The sequence below is a fragment of the Charadrius vociferus genome, unplaced genomic scaffold (genome assembly GCF_000708025.1).
Source record: "Charadrius vociferus isolate BGI_N301 unplaced genomic scaffold, ASM70802v2 scaffold549, whole genome shotgun sequence".
NCBI classification, from domain to species: Eukaryota; Metazoa; Chordata; class Aves; order Charadriiformes; family Charadriidae; genus Charadrius; species Charadrius vociferus.
Window position 1 is genome coordinate 1,897,366 of NW_009650103.1, and position 25,392 is coordinate 1,922,757.

Consider the following 25,392-nt stretch of genomic DNA (forward strand, 5'->3'; position numbering starts at 1 on the left):
GGTTGACGGCCGTGTGTCTGTCCCTCGCCGCGTGTCAGGATGCCGAGGTACCCCCCATGCCTGCTCCTCCCCCGGGGGTCGCAAAAGGGACTTCAGATCCTTGGAACCCCCTCCCCCCGAGCCTCGTCCCCGAAGGGCGCCGGGCGCACGCTCGCTGCACACCAGCAACTCAATTAACCTAATTTTCCTTGGCAGAGGGCCAGCGCGGCGCCCGGCCTCGCGGCAGCGCTTCCCATCACTCGGAGGCCATTATTTTTCTTTTTTAAATTCTTCTTCCCTTTCCTTCTTTGCCTGTCCCTTCTGCAGATAGCGAGGGGTGAGGTGGGGGGGTGGGGGCGCGAGAAGCTAGGGGGGGGGCAGCAGCAGGACTTGAAAAGCCCGAATTAAGTGCCTTTATAAACATATTTCCGACCGTGCCTTCCTTCTCTTCCTTTCTGGGTCTCGCTCTCAGCCCTCAAACAAAAGGAGGAGCGAGTGGTTCGCTTGTGGGAGGTGTGGGAAGGGTGGGGGGCAGCCGAACCCCAGGAAGACGCTGGCAGAAACCCAACCTGCCCTGTCCAGAACCGATTGGAAATGCTACAAAAGCGAACCAAACAGTTAAGTTTAATCATCCAGAAAGAATTTGGCCGCCTTCGCTATTTCAAAACACTGGAGCATGTATAGCTTTTGCCAGAAAGTAAACAAGACCAAATGCCGCCTTTTCCCTCTCCGTGCGGTTCCTCTTCGGCAGAGAGAAATTCAGATTCGCTGCGCTCTTTAGCTCCTTTTTTTTTTCTTTTTTCTCTTTTTTGATGGGAGCTGCAGCGGAAGGGGGGAATAAAAACCGAACGCAGAAATTGGATTCTGCTGGATTTTCTCCCCTTTTCGTTGGAAGCGCCCGTCCTTCAATCCTTGCTCTGTGCTGACGCTCGCTGGAGGCAGCGGGGCAGCACAGGCGCGGGGCGAGGAGGGACGCAGCCGGGGATGGATGGGACCCCCCATCCCACCTCCGGGGACACCGGGCTTCCTTTGCCTCCTCAAATCCCTCCATCCTTCCAAGGAGGGACCCCGGTGGTCCCACCTGCCTTCAGGGAGGGTTTGAGCAGCCTTTGCATAGCACCTCTGTGCGTTGCAGCCACCTTTGGGACTGTTTTGGGGTTATTAGCTTCACTTTTGGGTAGCACCCGGGTGTTGATTGAGTGGAAGCAACTCCCTGTTTTCCCCTGGGACAGTCCCAAATCCATGGTTTGCTTGCTGACCCCCAAGGCGATCGCCCTTGGTGGCATCCCCCCCGCCGGTCCTGGTCCCCAAACCCTCCCACGTTTCCCTCGCTCCTGTTGACGGGCAGTCATATAAACAGTGGAGGTTTCTTGCCGAGGAGAATCTCCAGATGTCCCTAAAGCTAGAGCTCAACATAAACCAACAGATAAATATGGGAAGATGCCAAGGATGTTTGCATCGCAAATTGGCTAATTAGCCCAGACTCTTCCCCCATGCGGAGGAGCATCTCTGGGCTCTGCAGCCGGCCATGAGAAGCAGAGCCTCAGCGCTCTGCATGCTTGGACATCCAGCAGCTGGTGGCATCCAGCAGCCCCCAAAAGTCCTGGGGGAGACGTATGTGGACCGCTGCTCTCTGCACCAGCCCAGAGACAGTTATCAGTTTCTGTTTTGGAACCTTCCACACCAAAACGTGCCATCGTTGGTCTCAGCAGGGATGGACCTTGGGGTGTCCATATGGAGAAAGGTTTGCTGGGATCTCTGGGGTTTCCTGTACAACGTCCGCATTACGTGTCTGAAAAGGAGCTCAGTGGATGTCATTCTCACAGGACACCTTCTCCATCAGCACAGCTCACCTCTTCTTGGTAGCCTCCGACAGCAAATAGCTCATACCTAGCGCAGGTTGGAGGAACGTTGTGTAGGGTTCACCCCTAATTCCCACCCAGAAGAGAGCGGCATCTCCGTGGCAGAAAGGGAAATTGCTGTCAAAATGGGCACGAGGCAAAGTCCATGACCTAATTCTTTACTGGTGAAGAACGACTGCACGGGCGCTTCTGTGATGACAGCAGCAGAAAATTTCCCTTAACACATCCAAATGAAGCGGAAACCAGATTTTAAACGAGGTGGTAATGAGTAGTATGGACACTGGGAAAGACAGAAAATAGTGCGGGCCATGTATTAGTGGTGCAGAAACCCACATCCCACTAATGAAGCAGGGGATGGTTCACGGCACCGTGTTTTACCTTGTTTTTTGCTCATCTGGGGCTTAGAAACTGTGGCTTTGGGGGCCGGAATGCCTGGATTTTCCTCTAGACATTTCAGATTCGTTCAGCTCAGCCCTGTCTGCCGTAGTGGCTGCTGTGGGGTCAGCTGAGGCTTTTGGCACCGGAGCCTGATGAGCCCAGGAGACCGGCCAAGGGTGACCCAAGACCAGTCCCTGCACTTGCTTCCTCCGGGCTTCTCCCATATGAGCTGACTGCTAATCTACAGATTTTTACAGGCTGATTTCATCCCATAGGAGAAATGTCCCTGTTTGCTACAGCTGGCAAGTGCTGGGACTGCTTTGGCTCGACCTGGGTGCTGCTGGGGGCACGGGCACCGGTCCGGAGATAAAAGGGCAGTGCTGGCTGTGGGGCTCGTCCCAACAGGTTGTCCTGATGCCTTCTGGAAAGCATTTGCAGGTTTATTGGGAGGTTTCTTTCCCGCTTCTTACATACCCATGAGGAGGGGAAAAAAAAAAAAAAAGCTCAATTCTACTGAGTACATGATAGACCTGATTTAAAGTTATGACAAAATATTTAGATTAAAAGGAATGGAATAACATTATTCTACCATTTTGCCCACACAGTGATTTCCTAGGTACACAGAGTAAATCACAGCATGCAGTCTGCTGGGAAAGTAATTTTAAAAAAACCTTGCAATTTGATTATTAATTTTTTTTTTTTTTTTAAAGCTGCTTGGATCTAAAAACAGCTTCTTCCCGAAGAGGAGCTCTTCTGCTCCAGCATCCTCCAGGCTGGCCGTGCCCCAGGGTTTGCCCTTTGCCTGGCCATAAGCTAAGGCAGCGGGGTTGTGGTCAGGAGGGTGACCCTGTGCTGGGGGAAAGGGTGGGTTTGCCATGCCCTGCGTGATTCAAATAGACGGTATTTGGCTTTTCAGTGCCCAGACCTAGCAGCAAGACCTGAAATACTTAAGAACAGATAAAGCATTGGGCTTTCCAGCCCTGTAGTCAAAGTGGCTTTGAGGATGTGCCTTGTTAATCACTTTTTTTTTTTATTATTTCCTCTCCTTTTAGGGCATGCTGGTGGAAGGTCCACCCGGTCCCGAAGGCCCAGCAGTAAGTGTCGCTTTGTCTACACCTTGCACGCAGGGATGCGCGCGGCCCCGGGTGCGGGATGCACGTGGCGGGCTCAGCACACAGCTGCTCCCGGGCTCTATTGCTTCCATATGCCACCCATGTGTACGGAGCGCTTCGGGGTCGATTCTCTGGTGCAAAAATAAACAGAAAGCTCTAACTCTTTTCCTGCTCGTTGTACAAATATGTTACAAATAACACATTTTCCTTTAGTGGCTTATGTTTTTTCCTGTCTTTTCTATGCTAGGGCCTTCCAGGACCTCCAGGACCAACTGGACCTGTGGGCTTAATGGGTGACCCTGGGGAGAGAGTGAGTACCCATGTTTTCCTCCTCTTTGGCTGAAGCCTTGGGTTGTTTTGTGTGTGAGAAGTGGGACTGTGGTGCATCACTGGAGCCCTAAAATACTTCTTATCCTGTAATAGCAATCTCCTCTGACTCAGCCCTCAAAAGAGCTTGTGGTAGGGTACGAGGCAGACCTTCACATCCAGTGGCAAAGGGTTGGGGAACAGCCACACTAGTCAGATGCGTTAAGCAACTTTCTCCAGGTTAAAACCAAGAATAAGTGGAACAAATCCTCTGCTCTCTGTTTGCACCCTTTGGTATGCAGCTGCTTGTTCCGATGCGGGAACTGGGCTGGGGCATGGGGAAAAGAGGGTAAGCACACACACAAAATAGCTGTTAGCACAGTAAAATGAAGTTCAACGGCGTCCTTGTTCCAGCTGGTGTTGAGTCCCTACAGGGTTTGGTTTTGTCTGGGTCCAGGATGGTCCCAGGGCCACACCAGCACCCTGCTGAGGGTCTTCCCTTACGCTGGTTTTGTGTCCCAGACTGCTCCCGGTGGGAAGGCGGCTCTTGTGCAGCACCTCGCCTCTTCTGTAGGTGGATTACTGGTCCCTACCAGCGAGCACTGGAGACTGATTTGTGTGCTTTAGCAATGCAGTAACTTTGGTTTTGCATGTTTGGTTTTGATGTTACTTTAAATCAGTTTTGTCCCCGGCAGCCGCTGCTTTGTGAATTGCTGCCCGCAGGAGCCTTCAGCTTTGGGGTGTCTCATCAAAGGCAGCTGCTCCTAAGCACTTTTGCGGACTCTGACCCCAAATCCCATAGTTTAGCACCACGCTTTGGTCAGAATTGCGTATTTATCCGTTATTGCTGAATCCTCACCTGGGATCAGGAATGACGAGTGTATTGGGAGATGCCGAACTGGAGCCTGGGGTCGGTAAGTGGTGCACAAGCATCATTCGAGCAGCAGTCTGTCTGCTTGGCAATGCCGAAAATTAAACCTCACTCTTGTCGCTTCCTTAGATGAGTCTCTGAAATGACTCTCGTACCAATACACTCCTCATTTGCGCTTGTTCACCCACAGTTCAAGCCAGTTCCCCCCCACCTCTGGCAGAGGCAGCCAGGCAAGCAGGTACCGGTGTGCAGCTACCGGGGCAGAGGGGACCGGGCTGCACGCTGCTCCCAGCCCTGTGCCCAGCGGGAATTTTGGCCTGACATCCAGTGGAAGGTTCACCACAGCACAGACGGGCTCTGGCTTTGCACAGAGGCTGAGGTGGGACCAGCCTCTGCTGCCAAAGCAAGGCATGAGCATGATGGGGACAGGTTTCACAAAGGAGCGATGAAAAATAATGAAAGGCTTGGAAAGTGACTGTTTCTAATTCTGATGTGTACTATAGAAGATTATGCTTAGATTTATCCCACATAAATTAAGGAATTTGACTGAAGGGCATTACTCAGGTGACTAGTCCCTCCTGACTCCACAGTCAGTGAGTGAATTCATTGATTTCAGCAGGTTTGCGTGAGCAAAATAAATGGAGCTTGGAGCTTGACACCATTTCGGTGCCTTTGGTGCATCTTGACGTTAAGTGCACTCAAATATGCTTTCAAAATAGCTTCTAGTGTAGTGGTGCTTCATTTGGGGAGGCAGGGCTCCCAGCAGCCCTAACGCCAGCCTCCACATGTGGCTCGTTGTGACCTGAGGTGTCCCTATGGTTCTGTTAGCAGAAAAGGGCAAAAAAAGGTGCCTTACAGATGGGTTTCTGAAGGCAGGCTCGGTTGGAGGTCTGTTTTTCCAGTGTTTCTCCTGGAAAGCGCAGGAGGGAGGAGGAGAGTGGCAGTGACAGAGATGACAGGAGATGCGCCCGAACACACAACATCGCGCTGCTGTCGGTGCTGTCACCCAGCGAATGCAAAACACCTTTCCAAGGAAGGGAGCGCTTATCAGCAAACGCTTCCCTGATCTGCGCGCTGAGGTCCTCAGCACGTTTTTCTGGCAGATAAGGCAGCCTGCTGCCCACGGCGGGTTCGCACGCGCCGCAGCATCCTCCGCCGGTCCAGCAGTTGGTTTCCAGATGGGGAACGGCATCCCGTTTGCCTCCTGGGTGCCTGGGAAGGATGAGCTGGGGTGACCCAGGTTCTCTGCGTTTGTAGAGCTTCACCATCTCCTGGCAGATCTTGGTTGAATTCTGCCCAGACAAGGTGGGAAAAGCCGATGACTGGTTTCAAATGCGAAGGTCTGGACAGATAAGGGGCATTGTGCTGTTCTGATGTGTGTCTTAGCACAGCTACTTGCTGCGACTGCTGGTAAGGAGTTGTGTTGTGGCCTTGCTTATCTCTCTTTTTTAAAACAAAACAAACCAAACAACTTCCTTTTTTGTCTTAATTGAGTAACCTAAGACCCAGAAAGAGTAGGAGGGAGAATTCGCTCCATTGCAGAGGGTCAGAACAAGATCTCGGCGCTACCAAGGATCTCGCGTTATCCCCGTTTTTAATGCTGGAGCGATGCCAGTGGTTTGCCGTGGCCTCCCCTACGGTTGCCATCAGGTGTATATCAAACCCTCTGGTTTTCATTTCTTCTTACTCCCGGCCTGGCTGTGGGCACGGCAACACCAGCTGAGGCACCTCTGGAAGTGACCAAGCATAGTTATACGCTGGGACGCAGGAAGGGATGTATCAAAATATGAAAACACCAATTAGACAGAAAGACTGAATATTTGTCCCTAAGTCCCTGCAGGCCCGGCTCTCTGCACGGGTTGAGTAGAGACCAATCCACTATGCCTTAACTTGCAGAGGCCTTTTTGTAAATTGGTGTTTACCTCTCCCTTCAGCTTTTAAAATCCAGCTGTGTTCCCCTTTCTGTCCTGTGTACCCTCGAGCTGTTGCCCTTCCCTGCCATTCTTCTCCCACCCATCGAGGTGGTTCTCCATCCCACCTGCTCGTCAGCAAAAAGCAAGAGATGGGAAACTCCCCCTTAGCAGTTTGGTGCTCTTCCAAATTTCCGTCCCCTGGGGTGGGTTTGGGACCCCCCGGGGCCTGGCTGCCTTCCCCAGCACGGGCAGGAGGGGTTGGCTTCCCAGCTGTCCTACCTGCTGGAGGACAAAGCAACCAGCTGGCTCCAGACCTTCATCATTCACCTCCCAGCCCGATGACACGCGCGTTGCAAAATACAACCGCTGAAAGCAATAAAATCATTGCTGGCCTGCACTGGGAAGTGTCTGCTGTGGTTTTAAGGTGTACTTGAGGAGATTACTCAGGTGTTGGGGCATTCTTGTCACAGTGACCCTAACCTGGGCCCTGTTTTTTTTGTTGGTTTTGTGGGTTTTGTTTTAATTAAGGGTCTTTGTTGCCTTCATGGTCCCCGGGGACTTGGCTGGAGTCTGCTGGCCGCTGCGCTCCCACATCCCCCCTGGAGCATCGCTGTAAAGCCCCCCACCTCATTTACACTCCTGGTGTATTTATTGTTTTTTGATGGAACAGTAATAACGTTTCTTGTGGTTGTGACATGATTGAGAACGAGAAGCCCTGACTGTGCTCCATCGATCAGTGCCTGCAAGCTCAGAAAGTCAATACGCAGCTGCAGGCTCAGCCCATGGCCGGGAGCCAGGGCCACCGCTCAGAGAGTCTTAACCCTTGAGACACCACGGTCCTGGTTCCTCCTGCACTACTCCAGCAGAAGGACCAAGGGAGGGCTCTGCATCCTTGGGTGTCGGACTTCATAGAGAATGGACAAGCTGGGTAAGGTCCCAGTAGTGGTTTTCATCTTGCAGCAATGTAGGGTTAGTCGAAAGAGCTGTGTGGCTTCATCAGGCTCTTGGTGGGTCTTCATCCTGCACGGGTCCTACGTGTTGCCCAGCTTCTCTTCTTCTCCCCTTGATGTGCTACTTCTGTTCCAAAGAATTCCATTCCCTGGCAGGATGGATGCTGACCCTGGTGACGAGGGAGTCTGTGTTTCTGCCGTCGGTCCGGGCAGACGCAGATGTTTGCTGGCCGAGCTCCTCTTGAACGGCCGTGCAAAGCCAATCCGCAGCAGACACGCTGTCCCCGATGCTGCTGCTCCACACCCTGAAATGAAAAGCATCATTTGCATTCTAGCACAGACGGCACATCCTGCTTTTCTGAGTGTCCGGAACAGACTGTAATACAACATATTGTGCATAGAGAAGTGATGAACTTGCAGAGCCAGGAACTGCGACTGTATTAAAATACTCCTTTTCAATTAGAGCAGCTCCTCTTTTAATTTGTTTATTATTAACCCTGCTCATAGCTCATGAATTTACATGACACTTATATGTGTACAGTGAGGAACATTTCCCATGCCTGCATCTGATCGAAAGACTTTTTATTTGCAATCAAGGCAGGTGCACCGAATAAATATACCAACAATATTCAGCTATGTTAATATTGGCCAACACTCATTTAGCTCTGTTTTATTCATCATGTCAGTTTGTTCATTTATTTTACAACGCGCAGCAGAGCTTGCGTCACCGGCCAAGCTGCAGAGCAGCCTGGTGGTGGGAGGTTTCAGAGGAGTCGTCTCGGGGGGGAGGCTGGTTTAGGATGACTTCGGCAGGTTTCTTTTCAGTGGGAAGAAAGGAAATACGGCACTTAGGAGAGCAGAGAGCTATTTCATGGGGGACTCCCGACTGGAATGAAGAAAGAGGGGAAAATGTGCTCCTTGGAATGAGATGAGCTGCAGCATTAGAGCAAACTGCGGCTCTGTCACCGTCCCGGCAGTGTATTTGGAAATTTGGGGTGTGTGGGTGCTCCGGGCTCGGTCGGCACGCCGCTGGGGGAAGGCTGGTCACAAAGCAATAGCTGTATCTTCCGAGACCAGACAGTCATTGCATCCCAAAGGACTTATTGCCCCTGCGGATGGTTTGGCACCTCAGAAGTATAATAGGATCCCTGAAGTCCTTATGGGGGTTCCGAAAGGCTTAACACCTTCAGGGTGCCCTTTTTTCCATCAGATGGCAGGCACTGCCTTACCTATAAGACCCCAAATACTGCGAGAAAGATCTTCCGTTGCCTAATATTCTGACCAGGGCTGAAAATGGCAGAAAAATAATCCTTGAGAGAGATACTTAAAGCAAATTTTGAGGCTCAATACTGTGGGCTGCTGGGCACCACTCCGTCTGCTCCGCGCGCAGCCCGAGCACTAACACACCGAGGTTTCAGTTTAAGTATTCCCTTGAAATATTGCATTAGTGTTTGCACTCAGCGTGGCGTTTTAGAGCACTGCACCAAATGAAAGTTGAAGTCCCCCTCCCTGCCGGCTGTATATCAGCGAATCTCTATTTACATAATGAGAGTGACACAGATTTACACCAGCTGAGAGTCTGGCACGCTGCATTCCTTAAAGGCATTCATGAATTTAAATTTACAAAGTGCTTTATGGGTTTGATTTTCCTCTGCTCCATTCCCCCCCCACCCCCCACTGCTCCACCCCACAAGGAAAAGACCTCACACACCCAACCTAAAACAAAAAGAGGCGTTTATGTATAAAAAACTTTGCATCAACGTTTGTCAGGCAGAGTACATGCAGAGAGATAAACAAGCTCATTCCTGATCCATCAGATGCAGGACCGGAGTTAAAGAAGAGAGAGAGGGAAGAAAGTTTATTATATAAAATGAGCCTGGCCTAAATTATTTATTGTGCTTCTGCTCCAACAGATGGGACTGCCCTCTGCACCTCGTCAGCGGAGTCAGGGACTCCGGTGTCAGCCAGACTAAGTAAACAACAGGAATGTAACATCATGAGCTTGTCTTGAAAAATGGATGGGCTGCTGTGTTATGCGGTCTCCCTTCGGTGCTGAGGGAGCTGCTGGGTTTTGGGTTTGTGGTTTTTTGTGGATTTTTTTTTTTTTTTCTTTTTTGCTGCTAAATCAGTGGCTGCAGGGCTGTCTGCTGCAGCGCAGGGAGCGGCGTTGTTATTCCGGGCCGGTTGCGGTGCAGACCTTGGCTGCAGCGCTGCTCTGCCCTGTAATTGTGGTGCAGGTCCAGCCGCAGCCCGGCCGGAGCGATGCGCGGGCTGGGGCAGGGTGGAGTAACGGCAGCTCCTCACCCCCACCCCGGTGCTGGGCTCTAATTTAGCGCTTGAAACTTTGGCTTGAATGTTTTGGGTTCCTTTTTAAGAGGGAGGTCTGTAGTTCCCTGGATCCTCTTTCCAGCCCTTCTTGTAGATGGGCGTCACATCTGATAATCTCCAGTCCATTGGGACCTCCCCGGTCAGCCAGGACTGCTGATAAATTATGAAGAGTGGTCTAGTGAGCACTTTTAAAAAATGTTCTGATTTTTAGGGACTTCATAATGTATTTCTCTTTTGCTCCTCCCTTTCCCACATTTATCCACCTCCTTTTGCCTTGCGTGGTGAATGCGTGACCTTCTGGCATGAGGTCTGGCTCTTCTGTGTCCCTGCAGCACGTTCATACACATCTGTGCTTTGTGGCAGGGTTTTATTTTTACTTTTATTTGGTGTCTGCATGGGTTGGAAGGCATCAGGCAGGTTGAAGAGAGTGAGAACTAACATAGATGTTACAGAACTTGAAAGCTGGAGAGGGACTTTTTCCAAGGGCATGTAGTGATAGGACGAGGGGTAATAGCTTCAAACTGGAAGAAGGGAGATTTAGATGAGATATCAGGAAGAAATTGTTCCCTGTGCGGGCGGTGAGCCCCTGGGGCAGGTTGCCCTGAGAAGCTGTGGCTGCCCCATCCCTGGAGGTGTTCAAGGCCAGGTTGGACGGGGCTTGGAGTAACCTGGGCTGGGGGGAGGTGTCCCTGCCCAGGGCAGGGGGTTGGCACTGGGTGATCTTTAGTGTGCCTTCCAACCTAAACCATTCTATGTTTGTTGCTTGCCCTTCCAAGAGCTTTGGATTTCCACAAATGGCTTTATTATTAGTGTTTACTAAAGAGGGCGGTGTCCAAGTCCTCAGGCTGGAGCAGTTGGGCAGGCAGTCCTGTCCGTCTTGCCATGAAATGAGCACCAGGGCTCCTCTTGGCCTCACTGGGACGTGATCAAGTCACTTTTGCCTTCGGCTCCTTAAGCTGGTGTGAAAATTGCAATTAGGCATGCACATTGAGTAGTTGGATGTCATCTTCATTTGCAAGTAGGATTGCCGGATGGATGTGCAAATTTGGGTTAACTCAAACTTTTTGCCAAGGGGGAATACAAATAATCTATGGGCTGTCTTAGGGAAATTGGCTATATTTGATTATTTATAGCTTCATCAATAGATCTTTTACTGCGTACTCGTTTCTTTAGTACAAGTTAAAGATACTGAACTGATGTTAATCAGCACAGCTCCATTGAGATCCTCAGAGTTCTACTGATTTACAGCTGCTGACAGGACCACTCCATTGTAGATGGAAGTAGCCTCATAGGACTAAAAGAAAAAGAGAGCAGAGAGAAAAATTGAATGACCCAGATGACTGAACATGTATGGAAATTTATATCTCTTTCCACATTTCTATCTCACTGACCTGAGTTATGAATTTTCATATACTTTTTTAATAGGTTTTAACAGACCCAACTAAACATTGATTCCATTAATTTGGAACGTTGCAGAGACTTTTATTGCTCACTCGAAAATTGCACATGGCAGACCCTGGAAATATGGGGGCCAGGCTGTTAGAAGAGGGAATTACTGAGAAAAATCATGTGCACTTATAGATGCGTTTCCACAACATTTGCCATAGCGTTGGGATGCCCACATGCTCAGTGCCTGTCTGTCAGGATAGGGAGCCTTTTGTATCGTGACATATGCCTTTCCAGCCACAACTACTTACGTATGGATGTGACTAAAATGATGGTATAGAAGTTTATTTCTTCTTCTTACAGGGACCACCTGGTCGCCCAGGTCTTCCAGGAGCAGATGGTTTACCAGGGCCACCAGGGACAATGCTTATGTTGCCTGTAAGTACAAGCGTAACTGAAAAAGCATTGAAATGAGTGGGGCTTCTTGGCTTTGCTACTGCTTAGTGCCTGTTCTTCCAGAAGTGTCTCATGTCTTTTACACCAAGGACACGTTTTTCTTGGTATAAAAGGTGGATCCGGATGATCCCCCTTATAAATTTACTTTTTGCAAAGCAACTTCTTCGCTGGCCAAAAGCACTGGGCAGGTAGGTTAAAATTTCCAGAAGTGTTGAATAAACATAAGTGTTTCTGACTGGAAATGGTGTTGGAGAGTGAAAGTCATGAAGAAGCAACTGAAGACACCTCCAAGGGTCCAATTTCCAGGCAGAACCCTCCCTCCTACAGTGACGAACCTCTAACAGCTCTTCAAAGCAGGTGCCAAAGTTGTAAGCACCTGATTGAACCGGTCTCTTTTGATGACGAGTGATTAATTTCCATTGGGTTTTTTTTTCTCCTACATGAAGCTAGCAAGCACCGAGTCAGCCTTCTGGGTCCTGGGATGCTAAAGGAATGGTTATATTTTGTGTCTGCTTTGATGTGAGAAAACCCTAAGGAAAGCAGCTGCTGAAAATAAGTGGTTAGGTACCAAAGGGAAAGAGCCTTTAGTGAAAAACCGCAGCACTCTTGTACGGGCTCCAAATGGTAGGGTGATACTTCTGTAGGTTCCTGGCGGGGTGCCTAGGACAGCCTGGGCCAAGTGCTCTACACGGAGCTGAGCTGGCCATCACAATACATTTGTTGGCCCCTACGGTACCCAGCCTTAGGCCTATAAATTGCATCGCTTTGAATCTGCTTGCCAAGTTCACGTGGTCACATACCTAGCACCAACCAAGCGAAACGCGGAGGTGAAAAGGAGGTGAAAGAGACGTCCAAGTAGGTTCTGCAGCCTGGAGAGTCCTCCTCGCAAAACCCCAAACACACGTGCAATTAAAGCAAGAAAAGGGTGTGTGTCCTGGAAAGCGGGTTGGTAGCTGTTGGGGGTGGAAGAGGCAGAAGAAAACATTAAACTCCTTCCCTTTCAACTTTGGGAAAATAAAACATCAATGCTTGGGTTTTTCTAAATCCTTTGTGTGCTGAAGGATCCTGGCTTGAACAACAGGCCAAACTCTGTTCTTTGAAGCACACTGCCACACTTGAGAAACGCAGCCGTTGTCCCAGGGCAAACAGGCAGCTGCCGCCAAATAACCTGATGCAACCCCATCTCCGGGGGTCTCCTGGCCACCAGCATCCGCATGGGGAATATCAGCCCTGTGAGAACTTTGCATTTAGTTTTGAATGGTGGCGTGTGAGGTCCTTACTGTTCAGAGCCCACAGTCCCTCTCATTGTGCGCTACTTTGAGCTGGCAGAATTTGCTGTGCGGGTACGGACATGGGAAACGGTCGGTTTGTGCCCATGAGCTGGGTGACCCGAGAGTGCGATGGTCAATAGGGTGGTCTGAAAAGACAGTGACGGGGTTGGGTCAGTCATGCTGAACAGAGTTGTTTAGGAGTCAGGCTAGCGGGAGGGTGGAGGGACCGCAACCCTGTGACCTGCTTTCTCCATCTTGTTCCCATCAGTTCCGCTTTAGTGGAGGAGGAGATGCTGGCTCTAAAGGACCTCTCGTTTCAGCCCAGGAGGCCCAAGCCCAAGCCATCCTGCAACAGGCCAGGGTAAGTGAAGGGCGGTGGGGACGTCTCTCTCAGCAGGTGCCTGAGGAAGCGGACAAGGACCAGAATAAATGTGTCAGAGGAGACGTCTTCACAGTTGCACCATCCACGGTGCTGGTGGTGGTAACAGCCTCTCATCTGAGATGGAATTGCTTGTGTGGCTTGAGGAGATGACATCTGGATGACTTGGCCTTTTACTAATGGCCAGCAATAGCCCAGGCCCCAGAACCACGGCTTTAAATTGCTTCCAGGCCTCAGACCGGGCCTTCTGCTGGTGCTGGTGGACATAGACCTGCTGGCTGCAGTCGTGCTTGCTGTTTATGCTGATGGTTTTGAGAGTCTATATGAACAGTTGTGGTATGTGCTGGAGGGAGTTTCTTTCTTTCTTTTGTTTGTTTTTTTGGGGGATTTGCTTGTTTGTTTTGGTTTTGTTTTTTTTCCCCAGTAAATCATAACAATTAAATGTACGTCACAGAGGTAAGCTGTTCCCAGCTCTGCAAATCTCAACAGGCAGACTGCAATTTTCCTTAATGTATTTATTTGGAAATACATGATGACTATCCATACGACCTTTTTTTCTTCAGATAACCGTATTGATTGATGATCAAATAATCCCTGGCAGTGTTTATTACGTGAAACACGATTGGCCGTGCGTGTTCCCCGTACAACTCCTGTTCTCTGACTCGATGAGTACCTTAGTGTATAACGCTTCATACTCATCTGTTCAAAAACCCCTTTAATTTCTATCCAGCACAGCTTTGAAAATTTCTCCCATGAGTGCTTGCGTGCAGTTACATGTGATCGTTGACATGTTAAAAGCAGAGATGCAGAAGGCACAATTGCAGCAGAAGGACCGCGTGGGGACCCCACGGGTGCCCTCCTGCTGTGTTTGCCCCGATCTTGCCCGGGAGGGACCGAGTTCTGGCTGTAAGCACACCCTTGCAGTAGAGGGGAAAATATAAGATAGTTTAGGGAGGCAATTCGCAAAGGGACACGGCTTTGGGAGCGTTGCTCCTCTCCCTGCCAAATGCCGTCACCCAGGGCCAGAGCTCAGGTGTGCCCCTCAGGTCTGAAGCCCACATCTGTCTGCAGCTGGAGTGTGTGGCTGGGGTGTAGCCAGTCTGTTATTCAGAGCTGTTGGGGGATGCTTTCGCACAGACTTTTTGGGCCAGTCTGCTGAAATAGGCTAAAAAGCCTATTTTTATGTTACCCTCGAATGATATGAAGTCCATTGGGGTCTCCACCCAGCTGGGTGGCACATGGCTCTTGTGGGTTTATAAGGAGGGTTTGGCTTAGCTGGGGCTATTCTGCTCTCCGTCCAACTCCCCTTTTACAAAGGAGTTTGATTTTATACGTATTCAGGTAGAATACAGGGCCCTGATGCCGTCAGCCACTGCATTTTCCTGTCCATTAACCTTGCTCTGAGAATAATATCGGTGGATTATGTTTCTGGTGTTACCTTGTCAGTCTTAATTTCAAGGCTGCCTGCAGTTTTTCCATCAGCATTTTATTTTGCTGGGAAATAGGGATTTTGACCAGATGAACATTTCATGAGAAGCATCTGCTTTCTCAGACTCTCTGGTTTTGTTCTTTTTTTTTTCTGCCTGTTGAAAATTGTGACTGTTACGAAAAAACAAAGAATCTCCCTCCCCTCACTCAAAGTCCCTTTGGTGGTTTTTAGTTGGTTAGTTTTTGCTGGTTTGTTTTTTTTTTTTTTTTTAATTTTCCATTTTGGGGAAAAATTAAAAAAACAAGCAAATCCTGGGTGACTTTTGGGCTGTGGATGAAAAGTTGAATATTTCCACAAAGGCAAAAATCCATTTCTTGTTTAACTTCAACCTCTTGTCAATCCGATCTTAGCCGAAACCCCTGATACCAAAGCAGAAAGGGAAATAAATAACATATTTTTTTTGTGGGGAAGTTACAGGATATGGAAGGAATGGAAAAGGATGGGGAGGGAATATCTTCTTTTCTTTTGGGGGGTTTGTTTTTCTTGTTATCGTTGTTGTTAATTGCATTATTAGGTTGATTTATTCCCTTAAAATTTGGCTTTTATTAGGCACTGAACATTGTCCCAGCCGGCAGTGTTTCAGAGCATCTCCCTTTTAATGGGGTGTTGTAAAAAGATGCTGCATAATCTAGCACTTGTGCAATATTTATGCCATTCCAAGTGCAATCACGGGTAGATTTTAATTACTGGAGTACACGGATAATTACAACTCTTTTAAAGTGTTGAATTGTCACGAGGGAACAAATTGTCCAAGTGATGTTTTAAAGTGTGGACCAGCCCCATTACCCACCATGGAAATTATTAACTTGATGCATGGTTACATGACTCCTTAATTATTGAGCTAAAAGCTTCCCGTTACAAATAGAATTGTCATTCTGTGTGTAGGATATTAAAAATTGTAACCAAAAAAAGGAAAAAAATTCCTCCAAAATTGAACTTATAGGATCATAAAGAAAAAAGTTCTCCTAAAGAGAACTGGGATCATAAATATATGTGAACAAACCCCCGTCGCCTGCTCAGGCAAAGTTTTGTCATTTACTTTCAATAGTTTATTGCCAAGAGTGGTCGTTTAATTCTGCCTGTACGTGATAATGGAATAGGGGATCTGACCTGCAGAGGTGGATTTTCAACTGGTTTAAATGCGGGTAGCTCCTTTGCCCTGGGTCTGGGTAAGGTGTGACTATGCGCATCTGCAGAGGGGGTTTGTGCTTCTCGTGCACGGTGCAGAGCCGGTGTACGGGGGGAGGATGCCTGCGGGCAGACGGGCTGTAGGTCCATCTGTCCTCTCAGCAGACCCACGCACCATCTGGGGGATTTGCCCAGTGGTGGATGCAGAAAAGACTTGGTGGGGCAGCAGGTTGGATGTTCTCGGGTAAATTCACTGAGGATGTGGACATTGCTCCAAGGAATTCGTGGTTCTGTGGGTGTGGGGAGAACGTGTGGCTGGTGACGCGACGGTGGCTTTGTCCCATTGCGGCAACAAAGCAGAGACACCAACTGAGCAACGTTTCTCTTTCTGTTGCAGCTGGCGCTGAGAGGACCAGCGGGTCCGATGGGTCTGACGGGGCGCCCGGGCCCCATGGTAAGTGAATGGGCAAGCGAGGACAGAGCAGACCCAGCTGGCACCGGCTCCATGGATGCTCTGGGTTACCTGCATGAAGGGTTCTGTTGGGCAAAAATGTAATAAATCATGTTCTCTGTCCAAAGGGACCCCCGGGTAGTGGAGGACTAAAGGGAGAAGCTGGAGAGATGGGACCTCAGGTGAGTATGGGCAACTTGGGCGACCAGGGGGATGTGGGGGAAGCGAAGGCGGGGAGCGGCCGCTGCTGCTTTAGAGGCTGTTGTGAAGGAGCGATTCAGTAACCCAGTGTCAGCTGAAAGTAGGAAGGTGTGGGAACATCTGTTTTGCATATAAATGTCCCTTCAAGTATCCAAATGCAGACTCAAGGCATAATTTTAAGCCAACAGTGTAAAATTCTGCAGGTGGTAGTCCTTTGCTGCAAAGACATCTGCGGAGGAGTCCTGTAAGTACGAGATAGGTTGGAATGCGGGGAGTTTGCAAATGCTCAGGAAATTGTTCCTCCAAGCCGTAAATCCTGCATTTAGGGAAAGTTCCCATTTTCTAATGCTGGGGGAAGTGATTTGTCTCCACCACATGGATCTGCTCTCAGGGTAAAGGCTTCCTCATAGATAAACGCGTGCCGTTCCTGTCCAGAGATGCTCACTCCTGAGCCTTTCCTGTGTATTTTGAACCACGGGCTCTGCTCGAGGTGTTCACATGCCATTTCATAGCCCCGGTGACCTTCACAGCCCCAGCAGCGCCTGCTCAGCGATGCCAGCAGGCACTGGGTCCGTCTGTCGTGCCTTTGGGTGATGGCATTTCTTCCTCTCTCCTTGACGCACCGCAGGGTCCACGAGGCATCCAGGGTCCTCCCGGTCCAGCAGGAAAACCAGGCCGCAGGGTGAGTGTCCTGGGAGCTGCGCTGACGACTGCATTAACTACAATTCCTGCTAGAAACTGTCTCTGCTGCCAAACAATTTCGGAGCACCGAGAGCGTTGCACAAGAGCGAGCGGGCGGGTGGCCAGCCGGTGGCTCGTCCAGGGCCTCGCCGGCCATCTGGGCAGACACAAATGAGGATGGGAGTTAAAAGCCAGGCGGTGTGGGGAGAACTGCAAGTCCACGCTTCCCACTCTTTTGTCTTTTTTTTTTTTTTTTTGACTCTGTGACTTTGGGGTCGTAGCTGCATAAACGCTCTGGACTGGTTTGGACAGTCCCCAGGTCTCGGTAGCGCGTGAGGAGGATCCAGTCCCCGGGAGGGTTTTGGGAGCTGGTATAAATCGAGCTCGCTTGCTCTGTCGACATCCTCGGTGCTGATTTTTATTTTATGCCATCCTCTGGCTTGTCGTGATTCAACTTGCCAGAGGAAGAAACAAAGTCTTTTGTGTCTTTAAAACAAAATAATTTATCTCATTTCAATTTGCGAACATCATCATTAGCATGTCTTAAAATGTGCTGGAAGATCATTATTTCAAATTAAAATCAATGGCCATCTCCCGGCATCCCATGTAGTGTGAAGCAACTTCGCTGCCATTTGTCTCACACCCCTCATTAGCGCCAGGCTGAGCCCGGGATGCTGCTTCAAAACCAGAGCGGTGTTTTTTCCCTGGCCGAGGGGAGCTGCTCCCCCGCCGGCGAGCTCCAACCGAAATCAAACTGCACTCACACACAGACCAGAGAGCAGATGTCTCCACGGTCCGGCGTTACCCGTTGTATTTGACTTTGCTTTGCTCTGTTGCAGGGACGAGCTGGCAGCGACGGTGCCCGGGGAATGCCCGGCCAGACGGGACCGAAGGTAACGCCACGTATTTGTGTGCTTTTAGAAATTGCATCTGCTCCTGAGCGCGCGTGAACTGAGGGACCCTTGGCAGAAGGAGCCCACCTTGCTTGGAGGAGGTTGTTGAAATGGTCCAGTGAGTCCTGTGAAGTCACGGGCTCTGCGTTTGAGAGAGGGAAATTAAACACACACCTAGAAGGCAGAATAGCAATCTTTCTTTTCTTTTCTTTTCCATTTTTTTTTTTTTAATGCAACTTTTAAAAATTGCTGGATCCTCTTAAGAATGAAATATGCTCCCTTGGCTGCAGTTGTAGAACAAATACTTTGGAATCCCAATTACGAAAAACAAACATGAATGAACAGTTGGAAACATCCTAAAATATAACTACCAGAATAATACCTATTAACTGGGTGAGGAAATGTAGAAGGCGTGGTGAGGAATTTTAATGCTCTATATTTTTATTTGAGACAAAATCCCTTCATTTGGCTGTGATCTGCTGGTATTATCAAGCAAGAAAGAAGCTGTTCCGCTGAAATTGAATGCAGAGAAAGTTTGCTCAGGGAATCATGTATTAGAAGGTTTAAGTACTTTATTATGTGGATACTTAAAGCTGGAATAGATGGGGGGTTTTGATACAGAGACAGGAGACTGCAAATCATTTATCCAGTAAAGTGCTTTAATGAGCGTCGACTGCCCTCAAAGGAGTGGATGCCAGGGAAGAAGGGAAACAGAATAACGAGCAGCGCTGGAAAGGAGAGGGAAATTTGCTGTGAGCAGAGACAGAGCGATGCTGTGGGACCTGGCAAAGGTCAGAGCTGCCGGTTGCCCTGGGTGCACCTCGGCCGGGCTGCTCTGTCCCCTGAGCCGCTCGGGTGCAGCCGGCTTTCCTTTCCCTGCCAGTAGGTAAAGGATTTGTGGAAGGGAGGAGCTGGTACCATTTTCACATACCATTAGTATGTGAAGATACAAGTGACTTCACCTCTTTAAAGAGAAAAAGGGACTTTTCTGTCTCTTGGGTGGTACCTGCTGCCTTCTGCCCTGGGTGTCAGGGGACAGCGTCACCCGCAGTTTGCAAACACCCCCATGTCTTCTCTCTTTTCCAAAGAGTGGAGGCTTTTGGGAAAAAGATGTCTTTGTGCATGCCTGTCCCCGTTTCCCCCCAGAACAGAGGAGACTGGAACAAGGGACAAGCCTTCTCTTGCCTGGAGAAGAGAAGGGTCCGGGGAGATCTTATTGCGGCCTTCCAGTGCCTACAGGAGAGCTGGGGAGGGACTTTTTACTGGGGCATGTAGCGACAGGGCGAGGGGGAAGGGCTATAAACTGGAAGAGGGCAGGTTGAGATTAAACATTAGGAAGAAGTTTTTCACTTTGAGGGTGGTGAGGCACTGGAACAGGTTGCCCAGAGAGGTTGTTGAGGCCCCATCCCTGGAGGTGTTCAAGGCCAGGCTGGACGTGGCCTTGGGCAACCTGGGCTGGGGGGAGGTGTCCCTGCCCAGGGCAGGGGGGTTGGAACTCGATGATCTTCAAGGTCCTTTCCAACCTAAACCATTCTGTGATTCTATGGTTTGTGGCTTGGTCAGGTCCACCACGAGCTCTCCACATACCAACCTGGAGGAGCAGCGTGGGCATGGGCAAAACCCCCAGGAAGACACGCTCCTGCTGCCCGCCTGCTCTCAGCACTACTAGGGTTTTGCCTTTCCTTCCTCACACTTGAATTTCTCAACGTTGCCCGTTTCCTTCGGGAGCGTCCACGGACCTGGACAGGGGACGTGAGGAGCGCACCTGGGGGACATTTGCACGGCCGTTTGCAGGCAGATGCTGGCAAGCACCGCTGGGGCTCTGCCAGTGTCAGGTTGCATGAATTTCTCAACACGCTGCCAAGCACAAATTAACACGCCCGGCCTTTTAGCAGAGCTTATTGTTTTGGACTTGGCGTCGTGCTCCCCGGAAGGATGCCCAAAGCTCTGTTTGGCCCAGAGCTGCATTTCCAGCGGTGGGCAGTGGCAGGAGCTCCTGGCGATGTGTAGGAAAAGAGGAATGGCTGGGACCCATCCTTGCCTTGGTTTGCCTTCCCGGTATCAGTGGTTTGGGGCTGTATATCCCCTATACACCCCCGATCTCACAACTGGTCTCACTTTTGGGAGGGTGGCATGGAGATGCATCTTTTGCATCCATGTGAAGTCACCAAATTTACCAGCTGATGACACTCCTGTTTAGGTCAAAACAGATCTGTCTTCTGACCTAGACTTCATTAAGACAGTTTCCAGAATTTATTTGTATATATATTTGTTTCCCCAGAGTGTCCAGGAGGACAAACGGATGTATGGGCTGGATTGCAGAAAAGCTCAGGGTGGTGTTTGGGGACCTGTTGGCAGGTGTGGGTATACTGGTGTCCAATTTACTCACCAGTGGATTGTCGTTTGTAATTCCATGGAATTAAAAATAAATAAGTAAATAAATAGTTGGACTAGAAGAACTTGTCCGTAAGGGTGATGCTTTAGATCATGGAGAAGTCACCCTGAGAAGCTTTGAAATCCACATGGAAAAACATTTAAAACTGCGGGTGCTGGGGGAAGAGGGAGGAGGTAAAATGACTTTGAGCTTTTTCCTTTTTTAAATCTATAACTTTGAAATCATCACTGGTCTGATGGGAGGTGAAGGCCGAATGTCTGACGGAGAAAATCAATCCTTTCTTGACATAGAAAAGAAACAAATTGGGAAGATATTCAACAGCAGGTGGAAATGAGTACTAAATTGTTTTTTTTTTTTCTTTTAGGGTGACCGAGGGTTTGATGGCTTGGCTGGTTTACCTGGTGAGAAGGGAAATAGAGTAAGTTATCTTCCGCTTGTCTTCTGGCCACCATCTGCAATGAAACCTCGGTGGGAGGAGGTGGCTGGGAGGTGCTGGGAGGGGGGCAGCTATTGCTGGGGACGAGCCACAATGGTGCAATTAGGAGAGGATGAAAGTGTCCTGTAAGAACGTGCAGGATGCCACAGCATCCCTCCCAGGATCAGTGTTCACATTGCAGGAAGCTGCAAGATCCTTCTGGGATTGCTTGAAATTGGAAAGAGGGGAAAAAAAAAAATCACCTTAATGAAATTCAGACTGAAAAATACAGCAAGAAGCAAAACCTGCTTTTAGACAGTGCAGTCGCGGATGGAAATTGCCCAAAACATAATGGGATTCTTCTCTTTGCCTTATAATTAAACAATGGGGGGAAAAAAATGGAAGAAGCTGGTTATTTTGGCAGGCTGTTCGTGCCCCCCCTCCCCAGAGAGTGCAGCCATTGCTACATAAAGCAGGGGAGAGTTTGAACAGCGGAGATTGCGTCGTGATTACAAGCTACACAGGAAAGGGAAGACGGTGCCTGAGAGAGATGCTTAATCAGCCAGAAATGGAATAGCATTCCATACAGTACAGTAATAACTGCGTGTGGAGCCCGAGTTCCTCTCCTGAAGGAGCCACGGTGCCTGCTGGGTTCCCAGACCGCTGCCGAAGTGGCACCAGTAAATGCCGTGAGCTCTGGCCGCTGGAGGAGGTCGGTCTGTCGGTGCTGGAGCCCACGCGTGCCCTGGGCAGGTGGAGAGGGGCTGCTGCTGCAGAGAGCACAGGGACGGGACCCCTGAGGGTATGAGTACCTTCAGCACATGGGGCAGGCAGAAAAGTCGAGCCCGTTGCTTGGTTTATCAACGTCACCCAATGTTTTCCATTGCCAGAGCGTATCTGCCTTCTCTGAAGCTTTCCCTGCCTTTCCTTTATAGGGTGAGCCAGGCCCCCACGGACCCCCGGGGGCACCCGGAGAGGATGGGGAGAGGGTAAGTCTATCTCTGGATTTGGCAGTCTTCTGAATTCCTAACTAACTGCTGGAAACAAGAAGCAGATGCAATATCAGCCAGAGACATGGCAAGAGCAGCCCGCGCGTGAGCACCGGCATGTCGTCTGCCGCCGGTCCTTGTGGCCGGGGGATGCTGCGGGTGGCTGTGGCCAGAGGGAAGCGCAGCAAGGAGATGGGAATGAAAGAGAAAAGGATTTGGTTTTAAAGATCTGGTCAGAAAAGTCAGTTTTTGTTAAAAGAAGAAAATAACACAAGAAAAATGCTCATGCTCTAGGTGAGCAAACTGTCACTTCTGATTTTCTAACACCCAGCAAATTGCAGCAGGGCTTGGGGAAGAGAAATTCCAGACAGTCGTGGGAATCGAAGATTAAATTGTTCGCTTCTCCTTCCACGCTATTTAGTCAATAGTCGAAGGCCTTTAGCAAAGCTCAAACTAAGTGATTACCAGCCCGGAATGGCTGGTTTAAGAGGAGAGATTGAAAATGCTGAAGCCGTGGCTGTGAGGAGTGAGTGAGGTTTAATTGGAGGAGCGAGTGTGGATTTCCCAGCCTCTAATTCCCTTCCATGATGTTTGCTTTCCACCTTTGGCTATTTGTTTCCTCTGCAAAGCACAGATAATAACACCTTCCTCACCACGAGGTTGTGAGGATTAATTAGTTGCGGCCGTAAAGTGCTTTGAAGTTGAAAAGACCAAACCTGTGTCCTGCGGGGGGAGAACGAGTGTCTGGAGAACTTTAATCCTAAAGAGAAAAAGAAACCATTGGAAGTGTGCGAGGAGAGAAGCTCGGAGGGCATAGCTGGGAAGAAGAGCATGAATTTTATCATCAGAAGAGGAGGGTTTACAAGGGCTGGCTGCTGAGATTGATTTACGAAGAGGGAGCCTCAGGTTTTGGATGATTTAAAAGCAACTCGGGGGAAGCACCATCTAAAACTCCCAGGGGATCTGTGGGGGCATCAGCAGGAGATGGGAGTGGAGGGATGAAGAATTACCCTTTTGCTGCCTCTGGCTTAGCTGAGGAGCCCTAATTTGGCTAAATCACGTTCCCAGGGCAGCACTCCCATGCTGGCTCGCCATTCCGTTTGGTGCTAAATCTTGTGGTTATTGACTTGCATGCCCTGAATTGTTTCTACAATATCTTGTCTATTAGCAAAATCCATCTTTATAAACATCGACATGAATTATGAAGTATCCTTACAGCATTTCTAATCCCTGGTAAATTCTGCACACGCAGTGTTAGTCTCGGGGCTTACGAGGTCTTCCTTATGCACGGCTACCCTTTTATTACTCCAGGGAAGCTGGTTTTCTCTGTGATTATTATTTAACAAGAATGAAACACCTGTGATGTGACTGAAATATAACTGGTTTGTTCTCTCTCTTTTGCTGCTTCTCTCTGTGCCTTCGCTGCTGAGCAGGGAGATGATGGAGAAGTTGGACCCAGAGGTCTACCTGGAGAACCCGTGAGTATCCCCTCCTTTGGCGTGACGTACAGCAGCATGGCTTTGGTCAATGTTTTGATGTGATAACAGTGGTTTAGGGGTCCCGTGGGGCAGCTCTGCTGGTGCTAAGCAAGACCTGTGAGGTCCTGTAGGGACCTCTCTTGCTTGAAGATCCTCATGAACGGTTTAGAGAGTTGTCTTTGCTGTAAAAACCATGGTTTGCTTTATTTTTCACTACGATAATGGCTACCAAGAAGAGAAGATATTTTCTGGGTTTTTTTTTGTTTATATTTTGTATTTTTTTTTAATGAGTGAAATTCCCATCGATTGTGATTGCTCCCTGGCTAGCATTTGGAAATTAAGCCCTATAATTTCAAATGTAAAGCTTAGCTTAGATTGGTCTTACACCTTTCCTGCATGTATCTTTTTTCTTGATGTGTTATTTAGGATTCAGGTAGGTAGGCAGGGGTAGAAATTATGCACGGTAAACATACGTGAAATAGAGTTTTTGTGAGTGTTCATAGCAAATTCTAATGAGAAAAGGTTTTGTCTGCCATGGTGCAGGTAACGGTAGCCATTAGCCACGCAGCCCTCTCACCTGCGCACTTTGTTTTGTGCGGTGTGAGTGATCCCTTTTAAATCTCAGGATGAGATCCTGGCAGGATTGAGCTCGAGGGGCACTTTAAGCCCTGATTTCAGTGGGGTCAGTATTCCGTTCACAGTGCACGAAACTTCGTAAATCTGCAGAGTTTGTCAATGTTGGGGCCTCCACACGCGGCCACTGCTGGAGCAGCTGGAGCAGGGCTCACCAAGCAGGGGGTTCCTGGGATTGATAAGGTTAAGAGGAGATGCTAGTGGGGTTAGACAAAATTCTCTTGGCTGGCCCAAAGAAATGCTTTCAGGGAATATCCCACTGAAAAGAAACAGTTGAGTTGTCAATTTGAGACTCTGAAAGCATTTTTTTTCCCCCGATACCGAGTATTTTTGACTTTATTGGCAATGCTCAACTCTGCTTCTGGCTGTCTGTAGATTTTTGCATATAGTAGGGTTGTTGGCTGCTTATTTCATCCCAAATGCATTTCCTTTGTTATGAAAAGAACATTAACTATCTATCATTTACCATCGGCCTTGCTTTCAAAATGTCTTATTTTGTTGTTCTAAGGCCCAGCGTGGAGGCCTGAGCGTAATTGATGAGAACTGTTGGACACACTTCATGACAGAAAGAGAAGGGTTGGCATTTATGGACTCACTGGAACTAAATTATAGACGAGATGTCTGATTAACTTCTGGGAAAGATTAATCAACTCAGCTATCCTCCTTAGCACATGTCTAAGCAATAACTTATGGGTTATTAACTTCTTAAAAGCGTTTATGTGCTCAGGTAACACAGTAACAAAAGAGGAACTTAAATGATGATAATGCATGCAGAGAGGTTTATTTTTATTTCGGCAACACGAGTAAAAATATCTGTGATGGCCAGAGTAAAGGTTTAAATTGCATTATAGGAAATTTTTGTCGATAATATATATCCCCTAAATCTGCATGCTTGTCTTTTTCTCGGCCCTGAGCCAAAAGAGGGTCTTTCGAAATTTAATGGTGAGACTTCAAAATTTGTTTCTCTTCATCCTGCTCCATTTCCTTCCAGTTCCTATCACCAGCTGATACAAGCAGAGTTTCTGCTCTGCTGGGGCTCAGCGTGCAAGGTTTTAGCCCGTGAAGGTCTCTGGTGGCAGGGACAGACCACTGGGTCGATGCATCCAGTTTTTGCTGCAAACTGCGTTTTTTGCAGTCTCCGCAGTCTCCAAGATCAAATACTTTCTTAACGTCTCCTATTTTATCCTATAACATTTCTTTTTAATTCCTCTGTCCTCTCTGCATAATAAAAAGGAGAATATAATATTTGGGCAGACAGATAAAGCTGCCCATCAATCAAGAACGATTTTCCTCTGTGACAGTGAATGAGTGCCATCCTTATAAATACCCAGAGTTCCCCTACGGTGCCTAATTTAAGCAAGGGCCCGCGTTTAAAAGGTGAGCTTTCAGATCTGCAGCTGAGTGCACACAAGACCCCATCCCTTTCCTTTTCCTACAAACCTCCCTGG

General features: G+C 48.9%; 1 protein-coding gene across 1 annotated transcript in view; it reads left to right on the forward strand.

Annotated features, from left to right (window-relative positions):
• The window catches only part of COL5A1 (collagen, type V, alpha 1), a 128,398-nt gene that overhangs the window by 49,095 nt on the left and 53,911 nt on the right, over positions 1-25,392 (forward strand). Inside the window, exons 11-21 of the mRNA XM_009892325.1 lie at positions 3,272-3,313; positions 3,579-3,641; positions 11,449-11,523; positions 13,081-13,173; positions 16,206-16,262; positions 16,388-16,441; positions 17,089-17,142; positions 17,981-18,034; positions 20,794-20,847; positions 21,780-21,833; positions 23,267-23,311. Of these exons, the coding sequence (XP_009890627.1) occupies positions 3,272-3,313; positions 3,579-3,641; positions 11,449-11,523; positions 13,081-13,173; positions 16,206-16,262; positions 16,388-16,441; positions 17,089-17,142; positions 17,981-18,034; positions 20,794-20,847; positions 21,780-21,833; positions 23,267-23,311 (645 nt within the window). The remainder of the gene's footprint in view (positions 1-3,271; positions 3,314-3,578; positions 3,642-11,448; positions 11,524-13,080; positions 13,174-16,205; positions 16,263-16,387; positions 16,442-17,088; positions 17,143-17,980; positions 18,035-20,793; positions 20,848-21,779; positions 21,834-23,266; positions 23,312-25,392) is intronic.